The sequence below is a fragment of the Narcine bancroftii genome, chromosome 1 (assembly GCF_036971445.1).
Source record: "Narcine bancroftii isolate sNarBan1 chromosome 1, sNarBan1.hap1, whole genome shotgun sequence".
NCBI classification, from domain to species: domain Eukaryota; kingdom Metazoa; phylum Chordata; class Chondrichthyes; order Torpediniformes; family Narcinidae; genus Narcine; species Narcine bancroftii.
Window position 1 is genome coordinate 206,924,173 of NC_091469.1, and position 16,780 is coordinate 206,940,952.

At 42.8% G+C, this 16,780-nt stretch overlaps 1 protein-coding gene across 2 annotated transcripts in view; it reads right to left on the minus strand.

Moving 5' to 3' along the window:
• The window catches only part of rgs3a (regulator of G protein signaling 3a), a 162,029-nt gene that overhangs the window by 79,486 nt on the left and 65,763 nt on the right, over positions 1 to 16,780 (minus strand). For both annotated transcript variants that reach the window (XM_069889639.1, XM_069889615.1), the window contains one exon: positions 4,362 to 4,402. In XM_069889639.1, coding sequence (XP_069745740.1) covers positions 4,362 to 4,402 — 41 coding nt within the window. The remainder of the gene's footprint in view (positions 1 to 4,361; positions 4,403 to 16,780) is intronic.

Below are 16,780 nucleotides of genomic sequence, written 5' to 3' on the forward strand. Positions count from 1 at the left end.
CTATTTTGTCTGTTTTGTCCATAGCTATATTAAAGCGAAGGGAGTTGTGGTCACTCTCACAAAAATGCACCCCCGCGAGAGGTCCACTACCTGACCAGGTTCATTCCGCAGAACTAAATCCAGTATGGCTTCTCTTATCAGCCGGTCCACATATTGTGTCAGGAATCCTTCTTGAACACACCTGGCAAATTCAGCCCCATCTATCCCTCTTGCAATCAGGAGGTGCCAATCAATATTAGGGAAGTTGAAATCACCCATAACTAAAAGCATGTATTTCCCGCACCATTCCAAAATCTGCCTGCTTATCTGCTCCTCAGTGTCCTGATGGCTATTTGGGAGCCTATAGATTACACTCAGCACAGTGATAGCTCCCTTCCTATTTCTATCTTCCACCCACACTGACTCAGTGGACCCTCCCTCTACAGCTTCCTCCATTCTATAGCCATGATACTATCCATAACCAGTAATGCTACTCCCCCACATCCCTTACCTCCCATCTTCCCAGTATCTGCATCAACTAATCCTGTCCCTCCTCCAGCCAAGTTTCAGTAACTGCCGCATTGTAGTTCCATGTACTGATCCATGCTCTAAGTTCATCCACTTTATTCCTCATACTCCGAGCATTGAAACAGACACATTTCATTCCCTCTAACTGGCTACCTTTATATTTTGTCCCTTGCCTGTCTTTCCTCACAAACTCAGAATACATGACATCATGCTTTGTTCTTCTACCCTATTCTTTGCATTCACATTCTGATTTCCACTCCCCTGCCAAACTAGTTTAAAACCTTTCCAACAGCTCTAGCAAACCTGCCTGCCAGAATATTGGTCCCCATCCAGTTCAAGTGCAGCCTTTTCATTTTTGTAGAGGTCAGACCTTCCCCAGAAAAGATCCAGAAATCTGAACCCCTACCCAAAATCTTCAGCTACAAATTTATCTGCCTCAACTTCCTATTCCTACCCTCTCTGGCATGTGGCACAGGCAGCAATCCCAAGATTACCACCCTTGAGGTACTGCTTTTACTTTCTAACTCCCTATGTTCTCTCTTCAGGACCACATGTCATTGTCACCCACGTAGACCATGACATCTGGCTGCTCAACCTCCCCCTCCAGAATGCTATGAACTCAATCAGAGACATCCCTGACCCTGGCACCTGGGAGGCAACATACCAACTGGAAGTTTCGATTTCATTCGCCAAACCTTCTATCTGCTCTCCTAACTAATGAGTCCCCAATTACTATGGCTCTCCTCTTCTCCCCCTTTGCTTCTAAGACAAGGGGCTAGCCTCCGTGCCAGAGATGTGGCCACCACAACTTGTCCGTGGTAGATTGTCCCCCTCAATAGTATCCAAAACAGTATACTTGTTGTTGAAGGGAATGGCCACAGGGCTGTTCTGCACTGTCTCCTAACAGTCACCTAGTTACCCATCACCTGACTTTTAGGGGTGACTGTCTCCTTGAAGCTGCCTCCGGCTCTGCCTCTGGCTCTGGCTCCAGAATGATCCTGAGTTCATTCAGCTCCATTTCCTTAACACACACTCGCAGGAGCTGCAGCTGGATGAATCCAAGCATTCATCTACCCCAGCTGCTGTCTCCATAAAACTCTTCCTAATTTAAGTTCAAAGATCTTACCTTATTGGAATTAAGTTCATCCTCAGCTCACCAAAGCCTTTAAGTTCCACTCCTTCCCTGAACCACTCACTCACAACTCTCCACTGGCTGCTCTGCTCAAGCTATCCCTCTTATCTTAATTACTCCTCTCACCAATCACCTCTCTGTTTAACCCTTAACTTCCTTTTTAAAGGCACTCACCTCCAGCTGGCTCCTGAAGATCCCAGCTCTCTTGATTCCTATACTCCTCCTCTATCAAATCTTGCCTCCTACAGCTTGGGTCACCTGACCTTGATTGTTCAGATGGCAGAGAAACTCTGGTAAATAAAATCTATGCAGAGGAATAAGACAATTGAGGACAGAAAATAGCAAAGGAGACAGCAGGGATCAGGAAGGAATCTATGGACAGAGCCAGATGATGTGGAAAAGGTTCTTAATGAATACTCTGTGGCTGTATTACTAAAGATGATGTAATGTAGTGGAAGAGGATGCATATAAAATATTAGAGATAATTGGAAGAGCAAAAGAGAATTATTAATGGGTTTAGCATCATTGAGAATAGATAACTTGCCAGGCTTGATGCAATATATCCCAGGCTGTTAAAATAACAAAGAAAGGAAACTGCAGCAGCTCTGACTATCACTTTTGAACCTTTCCTGGCTTCTGGAGTCATGCTGAAGGTTAGAGAACTGTTAACTTTGTACTATCCTGTCAGAAAGGAGGGAGGGAGGAATCAAAAAAATTACGATATACTTGCCCATTAAAGCAGTGGGCACTGTTAATGCAGTGGTGGGCCATCTATCCTGAGGAACAAATTAATCAGGGCCAGCATGGATTGGTTAAGAGAAAGTCATATCTAATGATGGCATTTCCTGAGGAGGTTAGAAGGAGGATCAATGAAGGGTTTTTCACAAGGTTCTACTTGACAGGCTGGTGACAAAAATGAAAACCTCTTGGAACCACAGAGAGTGGTAGGTCCCGAGAATGCATTGTTAGGGCTGGTGGTGGAGGCTTGTACGATTGGGACATTAAAAAGATTCTTCAGTGGGAACATGGATGTAAGAGGGTTATGGGTGTGAGGTAGGGAAGGATTAGATTGTTGTGGAGTAGGTTGATACAACATTATGGGCTGAATGGTCGGTCCTGTGCTGTAATGTTCCATGTTCTATCTAAAGAAGTGCGGTAAATTGGATCCAAAACTGGCTCTGTGGTAGGAAATGAATAGAAAACATTTACCAGAAACTCCCAAAACCCTTTCATAAATATCTCTAGTCCTGCAAGGGTGAGTTGTCTTCAAGCAACATCATAATCTAATCAGGTTTATTAATATCCACAGATGTGACAATTTTTCTGGTGGTTGGAACATGTTTGAAAATGACAACTGTTGTCTTACTGAGGTAGGAGTGAAGGCACAATTAAATTAATCATTCTATTGTCGTCATTAATGCCATTTCAATGTATTTTCTACCACACCAGGAACACCTCCCACACCCTTGAGCTCTACAACCAAAAGGAACAAGTGAAAGTGTCATTTCAAAAGCAAATTTAATTTGTTCTTCAAGAAGCTGCATTTATCATTACTAGGCCCTAGCAGCCAATAACATATGTACATGTACGATAAAAGGTCATTTAAAATTTTCTGAAGAATATCTTTGAACCATAATCTTTCATTGAGCCTCTGCTACTTCACTATGCTGGGTCTAGGCCCAGATACACTCAGTTACCCTTTGAGTAACGGCTCGTGTGCAAGCAATTTTGTGCATGAGAGACATATGCCTCTTAGAGTTAGTTTCAGGCTTTCTAAATTAGTATCATTCAATTCAAGCAGCAAAATTTAAATAACAGAGTCATAGAATCAGTTTTAAAGCACAGAAATGCTCTCTTTCTCCCAACTCATCCTTGCTGACCAAATTGACTATCTGGGCAAGACACATTTTCCTGCATTTAGCCCATCTCTCTCTAACCCTTTCCTATCCATGAACCCATCCAAATGTCTTTTAAATGTTGTAATTTCCCCTGCCTCTGCCATTTCCTCTGGCAGCTTGTTCCATATACTCAACACACTCTGTGTGGAAGAATTGGCCCTCAGGTCTTTCACCTTTAGCTTAAAGTTAAGACATTTACTTTTTAATTTTAAATTTAGAAGTGCAGTGTGGAAACAACCCTATTGGCCCATGACTCCGTGCATCCCAAATACACAAATTAACCTACAACCCCTGTTCATTTTTGGAGGGTGGGAGGAAAGTGGAGCACCTGGAGGAAACCCATGCAGGTATGGGGAGGACGCACAAATTCCTTGCAGACAGTGCTGGATTCGAACTTGGGTCACTGGCACTGTTATCGCGACACTGTAATAGCTAACCGTCCTGCCACTCTCTACCATCTCCGTTCATCTTATCTATGCTTCTCCTGATTTTGAACACATCTATAAGGTCTGGTCTTTTCTGGGTTAAAACCTAAATATTAAAAGGTGAGGCAAGAGTCCATCATGATTGCTAGATGCCTTATTCATGCTTCAAAGTGCCTTATTTATGATAAACGACTTTAAACTAGCCAATACAAATATGTACCAAACAAAGCCAAGATATAATTTTCAATGAATAGAAGTAATGACATTAAAATTTGCCTGGATGTGCCTTTCTTTTACTCATCCCATTTGAAAAGGGCATTAAAATGTATAAAAGCAACAATCCTGTAAAATGCAACATTGGAAAGTGTGGATCTGAGCACAGAGCGTGCAAGTACCTACCTCAACATATGTGATATAAAACTGGAGACCCTCTGCTGGACCTGTGAAAACAAGTTGAACATTTTGGATATTGTTTATGCATCAAACTTAGCACAAGTTTCTGAACACGCATGCAACGTGACATGAAAACAGAGAAACACAAAGGCAGCAGATGCTGGAATCTTGAGCAAACAAATTGTTGCCGGAGGGATTCAGAGGGTCAGGCATGATCTGTTGATAGAATATTTTGGGTTGGGATCCTTTATCGAGTAAACTGTGGGCTTCTCCATTCACCTGTGAAAGTGTTTGACAGAGCTGATGGCAGCAACCACGGTAAATCAGGTCAAAGGGGCTAATTGACTGAAGTAATGAAAAAGCAATCTAAAGAACCTAATGTTTTATATAACTCTGATCAATAACATTTTGATTTTGTTTCACACAATATCCTTGGGTTGTTCAACATAATGTAACCAAAATAATTCTTCCAGCCCTCATATTCCATTATGGACACCTTCGCACCTCATCATCTTCTCGCTTCATTTAGTCTCTGCAAAACATCACTTCCAATGTGGCTCTGAATGTTCAAAAATATTTTGACTATATACCAGATGTATATATTGGACAAAATACTATGCTTTAGTTTCTGGACATTGGGAAACCCCACCTTTCTGTGTTTACCAGTGATTCCTCTCTCAATTATTTCAAGAACACCCTTTCGTGGTCCTAGATTTCAACACTGATAAATGAATATGACTTTGTGATAAAAGCAATGCTATTCTTTCAAAATCCCCACTGTCCCCTTGGCTTCAGGAGATCGCTTTGCTCCAGACCAATGGTAACAAACCTTTTTTTTCCCCACTTACATACCACCTTAAGTAATCCCTTACTATGGCATCCTATGGTCTGTGGTTAGTAAGGGATTACTTAAGGAGGTGTGTAAATACGGGAAAAAAGGTTCAGAACCATTGAATTAGTCAGTCATGTCTTCACAGTCACACTTTACAAACCATTATTTATCTTACATGCAAATCATCAACTTACATGGCAGATATACAGTGCCCGCCATGATGTTTGGGACAAAGACACTTTTTTATTTATTTGCCCCTGTGCTCCACAGTTTTAAGTTAGTAATCAAACAATTCACATTTAATTCACATGTGATTAAAGTGCACATTCCAGATTTTATTCAAGGTTATTTCTAGACATTTTTATACAGTCCGCCCTCATTTCAGGACACCATAATATTTGGGGGATAGCAATAGCAATGGTATATATATTAAAGTCATGTTCAGTACTTTGCTGCATATCCCTTGTATGCAATAACTGCTTGAAGTCTGTGATTCATGGACATCACCAGGTGCTGAGTATCCTCTGGAGATGCTTTGCCAGGCCTCTACTGCAGCCATCTTCAACTGCTGCTTGTTTTGGGGCTTGTCCCCTTAGGTTTGCCTTTCAGCACATGGAAGGCATGTTCAATCAGATTTGGATTTGATGACTGATTTGGCCATTCAAGGTTTTTCCAGTTTTTAGCATTGAAGAACTCCTTTGTGGCTTTAGCACAGTGGTCCTCAACCCCTTTTTTTCCCCCACTTACACACCACCTTAAGTAACTCCCAACTAACCACTCAGCACCGATGCTCTGTGATTTGTAGGGGATTGGTTAAAGTGCTGCAGGATAAAGCGCCATCCAATGGGTTTGGAGGCATTTGCTCGAACTTGAAGATGTTTCTATACACATTGGACGGCACGATTCGTTTGATGCTGTTGCAGTATCAGAGATCGGAACCTGGCATTGAATCCAACGCTGTCTGTAAGGAGTTTGTATGTTTCCCCTCCCTCCCCTCCGTGTCTTGCCATTACTTTGATACAGGTTAATCTTGATCTCATCTGTCTACAAAACTTTTTTCTAGAATTCTGCAGGCTCTTTTAAATACTTATTGACAAACTGTAATCTGGCTGTGCTTTTTGTGGCTAATTAGTGGTTTACATCTTGTAGTGTAGCCTCTGTATTTCTGTTCATGAAGTCATTTGTGGACAGTGGTCAGTGACACATTCACACCTGCTTCCTGAGGAATGTTCCTGATCTGTCAGACAGGCACTTGGGGATTTTTCTTCATTATGATGAGAATTCTTCTCTCATCAGCAGTGGAGATCTTCCTTCGCACACCAGTCCCTTTGCGATAATTTTTTAAATATTTTTTTATTTTTCACACTGTGAACCATAACAACCAAAATATGTACAAACGTTTCTCATTAAATTTACACAATGGCATTTTCCCCCTTCCCCCTTCCCACCCCCTCCAAAACCAATAAATATTTAACATATACAATACAATAAAACCATAAAACAATGTCTTCATACAAAGGAAAAACAAACCAGGAAAAATGCGTTATCTACTTTTTACACATTGTGATAGTACAGACCTATCACCAATGTATATAGTTACAGTATCTAGAGTATGTAATGACTGTGCTTACAATGATTGGCTGAGAGCTTAGCCACGCCTACTGTCTGGGCCTTAAAGGGTTGTGCCCCTAACCAGGTCGGATCATTCCGGACTGGTTGGCCACCTGTGAAGAGCTCCTGTCTTTTGCTAATAAAAGCCTTGGTTTGGATCAAAATCGAGCTCTACAAATACTAAATCAAATAGTTTTGTCTTCTTATCATTTAGGGTCTCTTTGTGATTATTGAGCTCACCTCACAGTTTGCTCCTCCTTCCTGATGATGCTCAAACAGTTGATTTTGGTAATCCTGAGCTTTGGGCGATGTTTCCGACTGTTTTATTCTTGTTTTTCAGCCTCATAATCACACCTTTGACATTCACTGGCACTACTCTGGTCCTCATGTTTAAAAAAAATGACAACTACAGGTTCCATAGCTGATCAAAAACTTAGAAGCAAGCCGAGCTCTCTTGTACCTGCACCAATGAAGCTATTAAACATACCTGAGTACTCACAAACACATGTGAAACCAAATGTCCCAAACATTATGGTGCCCTGAAATGAGGGAACTATGTATAAAAAGTGCCATAAGTTTTACATGGTCAAAGCAAAATGTCTACAAATAACCTTGAATAAAATCTGGAATGTGCACTTTAATCACATGTTGATTACAAATTGAAAGCTGTGAGGGACATGGGGAAAATAAAGGAAAAAAAAAATTTGTCCTAAACATAATGCAGGGCACTGTATTTCAAGTAAATGCCTGAGGACATTGGTGGAAACAACATTAATTCAGAGATTAAATAAAATAGGCCAAAAAAAACCAAAAACCAGTAGCAAGCAAATAAAACATATATTGAAAAATCTTCTATCAACCTATGAGCAATAAATGGGCAGAGAGGAGATGTGGGGACAACCTGAGGCCCAAAATATATCTACTCATGGAGTAAGATGGAGGTACTAAATTAGTGTTTCAGATTGGTCTTTATCAAGGAAGAAGACACAGCTGGATGATCAACAAACATTTGATCAAGAAGGGATTCGTGGTGGCTATATTTAAAGTGGATAACCATATATTCCCACTGGGAAGTATCCTGGGCCGTTGAGGGCCAGCAATTGCAGAAGTTTTGTTGATTATCTTCCAAACATTTGGTAGATACATAGGTAAAGTGCGAGAAGAGAAAAACTTTCAGATCCCAGCAACCACACAGCTGCCAGTTTGACTTTGGTTCTTACAAAACTTTTAGAAACAAAAATCAGGGAAAGGATTAGCAGTACTTGAACACGTGCAGATTGATCAGGGAAAACCAGCATCAACCAGTTGAAGGCAAATCTTGTTTAATTAACCAATTAAAGATTTTGATTAGATAACAGGGGGGGGGGTGGTCAGTGAGAATAAATCAGTTGACATGAAGAGGGGTGAAACAACAAATTCTGCAGATGCTGTGATTGTAGTTAATACATAAAAGTTCTGGTAAAACTCAACTGGTCCCTCAGTGACCAAATGAGGCAAAGATACATAACCAATGTTTCAGGCCTGAGACCTTTTATAACCACTGCTTTGGGATTATATATTTTTGTCTTCTATGGACATTGCTTCAATGGACATGTGTTCAAGTGCTGCTGAGTTTCTCCAGCATTTTGTGTACCGACATGAAGCCCTCTTCATGGGGACTTTTCTAATGTTATTGGAAAGCAATGGTGTAAAAGGGCAGTATCTGCATGGATGGTCACAGAGAGTGGAGGTAAATGGTTGGTGGGAAGAGTACTATGGAGTTTCCCAGGACTCAGTAGGACCACCATGTTTCTTCATGTACATTCATAGTTTTCACAGGAAGTGTACAATCTCCAAACCTGCAAATGACACTGATAATTTTTCAAATTTCAGAGTTAATGAGTGTGAGCCCAACAGGTGCTGGATATCAACAGCTAAAGCAGCTGAGAACATTTATACAGCTCTGGCTGTGGAGAAGAAACAGAACAGCTCCCCCCCCCTCCCCCCCCACCCCCCCCACCACCTCTATTCTCTCCATTCACCCATCCTTCCAAACTAAGATGCAATCTCCCTTTCTCCCAGCAAGCCCCAGAATGACCTCTTCAGTTCCCCACAATTCAGCTCTAGGACACTCCAAGGATATCATTACCTCACCAGCAATAGGAGCGGTTCCAGAGAACTGGAGAGCAACCAATTTTGTAAAGGGAAAAATGGATAATCCAGGAAATTTTAGACCATTAAAGCCTCACACAAGTGGCAGGGAAACTATTGGAAAGGATACTTAGGGATAGGTTGTAGACACAATTGGAAAGCCAAGGTCAGATTAGGGACAGTCGACATGGCTTTGTGAGGGGGGCATGGCCATGCGAAGAACTTAGACAGACAGGCTTCTTATTTCATTTGAAGTCAGAGATGGGGGCAAGTGATTGGTGAGTACCAGTGATTTGGACGATTTAAAAAGGGCACAGAGGGCAAAGAGTTAAGCCAATTAAGAGTTGATTTGTGGGAATGAGTAATTGGGTAATTGAGTTAATTGGCAGGGACCAGTAAAAGGAGGGGTAGCTAAAGGATCAACCAGCATGGATTGGAGGATTGAGGCTTTGGTGAGCAGAGTCTGAGAAAGAGCAAGCTTACTATGTGAGAGGTAAGGCAAGGTGAACTAGTTTAATCCTTTAATTAATGTTAGATAATGGAGTCATCTAGGGCAGTAGGTTGTTTGGAATGTGGGAAATCTGGGACTGTGTACATGTCCCTGATGACTACACCTGCAGAAGGTGCACCCAGCTTCAGCTCCTTACAACCTGAGTTTGGGAACTGGAGCAGGAGTTGGATGAACTGTGGATCTTGAGGCAGAGGTAGTGGACAGGAGTGTCAGGGAGGTGGTCACCCCTATAATTTGAGGCAGGTAACTGGATGATTATCAGAAGAGGGAAGGGGAAGGTGCAGACCATGCAGTGTACCCCTGTGGCCATTCCCATCAACAAACTTTTGATGGGGACCTACAAGTGACTAGTTGAGGTGGTCATCTCTCTGGTACAGAGGCTGGACCCCTGGCTCAGAAGGGAAGGGGGGGGGGGAGAAGAGGAGAGTGACTAGGGACGTGTTGGTTAGACAAGAGGATGAGGTTTGCTGGACAAGATTGAGGCTCCCGAATAGTATGTTGTCTCCCAGGTGCCAAGGTCAGAGACATCTCTGATCAAGTACATAGGAGGTGTACTTCTGGAGGGGGAGGATGAGCAGCCATGTGGTCCACATGGGGCCGAATGACATGGATAGATGTGGGGATGAGGTCCTGAAGGAAGAATATAGGGAAGAAGTTAAAAAGCAGGACCTCTCTGGTGGTAATCCTGGGATTGCTACCTGTTCCATGTGCTAGAGAGGATAGGAATAGGAAGATGTGGTGGATGAATGCATGGCTAAAAAGTTGGTACAAGGGGCAGGGGTTCAGATTTGTGGATCATCGGGATCTCTTCTGGGGAAGATCTGATCTGTTCAAAAGGGACGGGCAGCACTTGAACTGGAAGGGGACCAATATCCTGGTGGGCAGGTTTAATAGAGCTGTTGGGGAGGATTTAAACTAGTTTGGCAGGGGGGTTGGAATCAGAATGAGAGTGTGGAGATTAGGGTACAACAACACCTAGATTTGAAGGGAGAGAGGAACCAGAATGTTAAAGTTGATGAAATGGTGGGGTGGGGGTGGTAAAAGTAGATGGTAGTCAAAGGGGTGTGTGTGGGTGACATTCTCTTGTGTATATATTTCAATCCAAGGAGCATGGTAAGAAAGGTGGATGAGTTTAGTGCATGGATTGACACATAGAAATATGATATTGTAGCCATCAGAGAAACTTGGTTGCAGGAGGAGCATGATTGGCAGCTAAATATTCCAGGATTCCCTTGCTTTAGGTGTGATAGAACAGGGGGGAATAAAAGGTGGAGGAGTCGCATTGCTTGTTAGAGGAAACATTTACAGTAGTGCTATGGCAGAGTAGGTGGTAGGGCTCATCCAGTGAGGCTATTTGGGTGGAAGTGAGGAATGGGAAAGGCATAAAAACACTTATAGGGATGTATTATAGACCCCCTAATGGACATGGAATTAGAAGAGCAAATTTGTAAGGAGCTAGCATATATGAGCAATAAACATAAGGTAGTGATTAGAGGAGATTTTAACTTTCCACACATTGACTGGGACGTCCATACTGTAAAAGGGGTGGGTGGGTTGGAGTTTGTCATATGTGTTCAGGGAAGTTTTCTGAATCAATACACAGAAGAACCAACTAGAGAGGGGGCAGTATTGGAGCTCCTATTAGGGAACGAGATAGGTCAAGGGAATACTTTGGGTCTAGTGATCACAATACTATTAACTTTAGGTTAATTATAGAGGATAGGGCTGGGACTAAGGTTGAGATTTTTGATTGGACCACAACTAATTTTGAGGAGATGTGAAAGAATTTAGAAAGTGTGGATTGGGATCATTTATTTTCTGGGAAGGATCCAACAGATAAATGGAGGATATTCAAAGGGGAAATTTTAAGAGTACAGAGTCGGTATGTCCCCATGAGGATTAAAGGAAAGGTTACAAAATATAGGAAGGCTTGGTTTTCAAGGGTTATTGGGAACTTGGCTCAGAGGAAGAGGGATGTGGACAACAGGTACAGACATCAGGGAATAGATGAGGTGCTTCAGGAATATAGATATAGATATGTAAAATAAATTAGAAAGGCTAAAAGGAGATATGAGGCTGCTTTGGCAGGCAAGGTCAAAATAAATCCAGTGTTTCTATAGGCACATTAAAAGTAAAAGATAGTGAGAGATAAAACTGGGCCCCTTGAGGATTAGAGGGATAGGGTCTGTGGGAAGTCAGAGGAGATGGGAGAAACTTTAAATGATTTTTTTTTTCTTCAGTATTCATCACTAAGAAAAAGAATATTGAGCTGGGTGAAGTGATGAGGTCATGGATAATATACAGATTAATGAGGAGGTAATATTGGCTATTTTAAAGAGAATAAAGATGTATTAATCTCCAGGTCTTGACAAGATATTCCCTAGGACCTTGAAGGTTGGTGTAGAAATAACAGGGGCTCTGACAGAAATATTTAAAATGTCATTAGCCATAAGAGGATTGGAAGGGTGTAGCTCGTGTGGTTCCAGTTTTTTTTTTAAAAAAGGCAAAAAAGTAAACTGATTAATTATAGGACTATGAGTCTGACATTGGTAGTAGATAAATTAATGAGAGTGTTCTTAGAGATGGAATATATAATTATTTGGATAGACAGGGACTGATTAGGAGGAGCCAACATGGTTTTGTGTGTGGTAGATCATATTTAACAAATAGAATTTTTTGAGGAGGTTACTGTAGTGTAACACTATTGGTGAGTCATCGAGCGGGCTGATAACGTCACGGGATGGGACTTGCGCATCCCGGAGAGAGAGGCTCGGGACCAGCAGGGGAAGCCTGCGCATGTAGATACTATACTCACTAGAGTATAGTAAAATAAAGCAAGCTATGAATGCGCCTCCAAGCTCCAAGTAGTTCTTATTACAACCGTGTTTGAACCCAAAACAACATGGTGTCAGAAGTGGAACTTGGAGCCACGGAGAGAAGGACAGGCTGTGAAAGAGATGAGCTAAGATAGAGGATGGGCCTGCCTGAACATGTGGAGGCACCCTGATTGGGAGCGGTGACACCTCCAACAGCAACTTTTACGATAAAACTTCCAGAACTCTTCAACTCTACAGGAGTGGGAGAAGTTGATAAGAAAATTCGAGCACTTCAGACTGTCAAGTAATTCAAATAATTCCTCTGAAACTAACCAGGTGAACGCACTGGTATACTGCATGGGGGATGAGGCTGATGACATGCTACGGGGCCTAGACTTAATGGGCGTGCAGTGGTAGCAGTACGATGCAGTACAGAGAGGGTTCGATTATTATTTTGTGCCTAAGAAGAGCGTAATTTACGAATGGGTGAAATTTAACAAGAGAGTACAGCAGAATGCAGAAACAGTTGACATGTTCATTACAGCTTTGTAGGCACTGACAGAGAACTGTGAATGTAGGGATTCACATGATGCACTTTTACGCAAAAGACGAGTAGTGGGTCTAAGAGATTTGTCATTGTTGCAGAGGATGCAACTCGACAAAGACCTCACCCTCATGAAAGCAGTCACAAAGGCTAGACGGTCAGAGGTGATAAAACAGCAGTAAACTGACTTGCGAGAAATGTGTGCAAGTAAACTAGCAGTAGATGCAATGCAACTTAAGAGATGAAGACAGCAGAAGTTTAAAGGAAAAGGGCAGATGCCAGGACAACAAAAAGTTAAAACAATGATGCAGAGCAAAGTAGAGTGCAAGACATGCCCCAAGTGTGGAAAACTACCAATCCACCCAGCATTTCAATGCCCAGCCAGGAGTGTAGAATGCCATAACTGCAGCAAACAAGGACACTATGGAAAAGTCTGTAGATCAACCCACTTGGTGAATGAGGTAGCGGAGGATGTGGATGGATTGTTCCTCGGAGAAATAGTATCAGGCGAGGAGCCCTGGATGGTTGATATTAACATAGGAGTCAACAATGTGACCTTCAAAATCGACACAGGGGCCGATGTTACAGCCATTTCCGAGCAGGTGTTCAAAAGAGTTATACCCCGAGACTGCAAGCTGGAATAAACAGAAGCCACTCTATGGTCCAGGGGGAGTGAAAATGATGGTCCTGGGATCAGCAAACAAAACTCTCTCATACAGAGAAAGGGGCACCACAGAAGAAGTGTTCATGGTGGGAGATTTACAAATGGCACTACTGAGCAGACCAGCTTCAGTGAGACTTCAGCTAGTGGCCAGACCAGGAAATGGTCAGGAAGGTATGCTCCAAACTTTGTGATGGACTCGGGCTAGTACAGAAGCTGTACATCATTAAACTCCAGCCTGAAGTGAAACCATTTTTATTGAAAGTACCTCAAAGGGTCCCACTGCCGTTCTTGGGTAAAGTGAAGAGAGCTTGAAAGAATGGAGAAGCTTGGAGTTATCAACCGCATAGAGGCATGGTGGCAGCACCAAAAAAGAATAAGATGTTTGTATTTGTGTGGACTTGATACCCTTGAATGGATCAATGTGCCGAGAAAAGTTTGTTCTTTGGCAGATCAAACCCCAGGCATGCTCACTGGTATTTTACTAAGTTGGATGCAAACATCAGATTTTGGTAAATTTCTTTGTCCAAAGAATCTGCTCTCTACATGACATTTATCATGCCATTTGGGCATTACTATTTCAACCGCCTACCCTTTGGAATCTCCTCTGCCCCTGAACACTTCCAGAACAGAATGGTGACCGAGGTTACCGCAGGTCTGGAAGGAATTATCTGCCACATGGACGATATCCTCATTTGGGGGACCATGCAGTCCTAGAATGAGCAGAAAAGGCAGGGGTCACTCTCAACATGGCGAAGTGTGAGTTTGGAAGGAGGCAGGTGAAATTTCTGGGGTACATCATCTCGGCAGATGGCAAGTGACCAAACCCAGGCAAGACGAGAGCTGTGCAGGACATGAAGGAGCCAACAGATAATAGTGAGCTCAGAAGTTTCCTTGGTATGGTGAACCAACTAGGGAAGATCATTCCAAACTTGGCTGAAAAGGACAAACCTCTGAGAGATCTGTTGTTCAAGAAAAACCAGTGGAGCTGGGGACAGGAGCCACAGAGGACATTTAGAACCTCAAGCGAGAGCGATCATCCACACCAGTACTTCAGTTGTATGATCAAAATAGGCAACTGAGAATATCAGCTGTTGCTTCATCATATGGACTGGGAGCAGTATTACAACAGAAGGTTGGAGACGATTGGTCACCAGTCACTTGTGCTTCTAGATCGCTAACCGAAACAGAGCAATGGTACATGCAGCTGGCAAAAGAGTCAATGATTTTATTTTGGGAATACAGTTCAAATTGGAGACAGACAACAAACCACTTGTGAGTCTGCTAGGTGGGCAAGCGCTGGATTCACTGCTGCCACAGATACAGAAGTTCAGGATGAAGCTGATGAGATACTCATACATGATAACATGGGAAGAACCTCCAACTGTGGATACACTCTCTCGCTCACCACGAGTGCTGACAAAGATCTCATGGATAACACCAATATTTATTTAGAGATGGTGGTGGAAAACTTCCCAAACAAGCGGCAGATACCTGACACAGCTCCGAGAGCAGCTATGCACTGACAGTGTGCATGCGAAGGTCATGAAATACTGCATTGGAGGCTGGCCAGACAGAATTCAGTTACAAGGACCAGTCAAACCCTACTGGCAAGAGAGGGCCGTTCTGAGAGTGCACAATGGACTACTGCATGGTACGAGATTAGTTATTCCGGCTAATGTGCGGAACGAGATACTCGAGAAAATACATGAGGGCCACCAGGGGGTTGTAAAGTGCCGCGAGTGCACTAATCAAACCGTGTGGTGGCCAGGTCAGAGAAATCAAATAAGCGAGACTGTCCTGAGGAGCAGAGAGTGCATCCAGGAAAGGTCAAAGATAAGAGAACCGCTGATACCAAATAAATTCCCTGACAGGCCATGGCAAAAACTTGACACAGACTTATTCACTCTTGGAGAGAACACATACTTATTAGTGGTGGACTATTTCTGTGGATTAATAGAAATAGCACAACTCAACCTGACAAGAGCTACTGATATAATTATTCATTTAAAGTCCATGTTTGCATGGTATGGCATTCCAGAGACATTAAGCGACAACAGTCCAAAATTCTCTGGACAAAATCTGCTGCAAAGGCTTTCAGGTTATGAATTTGGACATGTGACCAGTAGCCCTAAGTATCTACAAAGTAATGATGAGCCAGAGTGAGCTGTACGAACAGTGAAGAACCTGCTCAAGAAGGCAAAAGACACTTACACTATTGGTGTACAGAGTATCACGTCATTTGCTGATTTGCTGCGTAATGACTACAGTCCAGCCCAGTTGCTAATGGGATGTGGCCTTCGCTCGACTCTACTGACTCTTCCAGAGAGGTTGTAGCTGGAACTCCCAGATCTGCTACAACTCCAGAATGAGGAGAGGGAGAAGAGGTGTACAAATGTGAAATGGTACAACAAGAGAGACAGAGTGAGTGACCTGGAAAAGCTGGCATCAGGAGATGAGGTGTGGATCTCTGATGCAAGACAGCAAGCTACAGTAACTTCCGTGCACCAAAGCTCACGGTCATACACGGTTAGCGGACCACAAGGGACATTGAGATGGAATCACCAACATCTCGTTCCCAAGGTGAAAAGCGACAAGAGCACTGGCTGGAATTAAACATTCCTGCAAAGGTGGATCCCGAGACTCTGCCAACTGAAACATAGAGTTTGCCTGGAATAATAAGAATGAGGTCAGGCCGAGAAGTAGAGACCACAGAGATTGAATCTGTAGACACTATAAAACACCCAGAGTCAAGAAGGACGTGTATTGTAAATGTTTTATGTACTTGTACCTGAATGTGTAAAGGTAACTGTAGTGGGAGAAGATACAGAAAAGGGGGATGTGGTGTAACCCCATTAGTAAGTCATCGAGTGGGCTGATGATGCCAGGGGGCAGGACTTCCGCATCCCAGAGAGATGCACAGGACCAGCAGGAAAAGCCTGCGCATGTAGATGTTCATCTACAAGCTACGAATGCGAATCCAGGCTCAAGGTAGTTTTTATTATGGGCATGTTTGAACCCAACATGACTCTTACTAAGAAGATTGACGAAGGGAAGGCTATGGATGCTGTCAATATTGTCTTTAGTAAGGCCCTTGACAAGGTTCTGCACAAGAGGTTAGTTAGAAAGGTTCAATCATTAGGTATTAATGATTAAGTAGTGAAATGGATTCAACAATGGTTGGATGGGAGATGCCAGAGAATAGTGGTAGAAAATTGTTTGTCAAATTGGAGGCCAGTAGTGAGTGGAGTGCCTTGGGGATCGGTACTAGGTCCATTGTTTTTTGTTATATATATTGATGATAGGGTGGTAAATTGGAT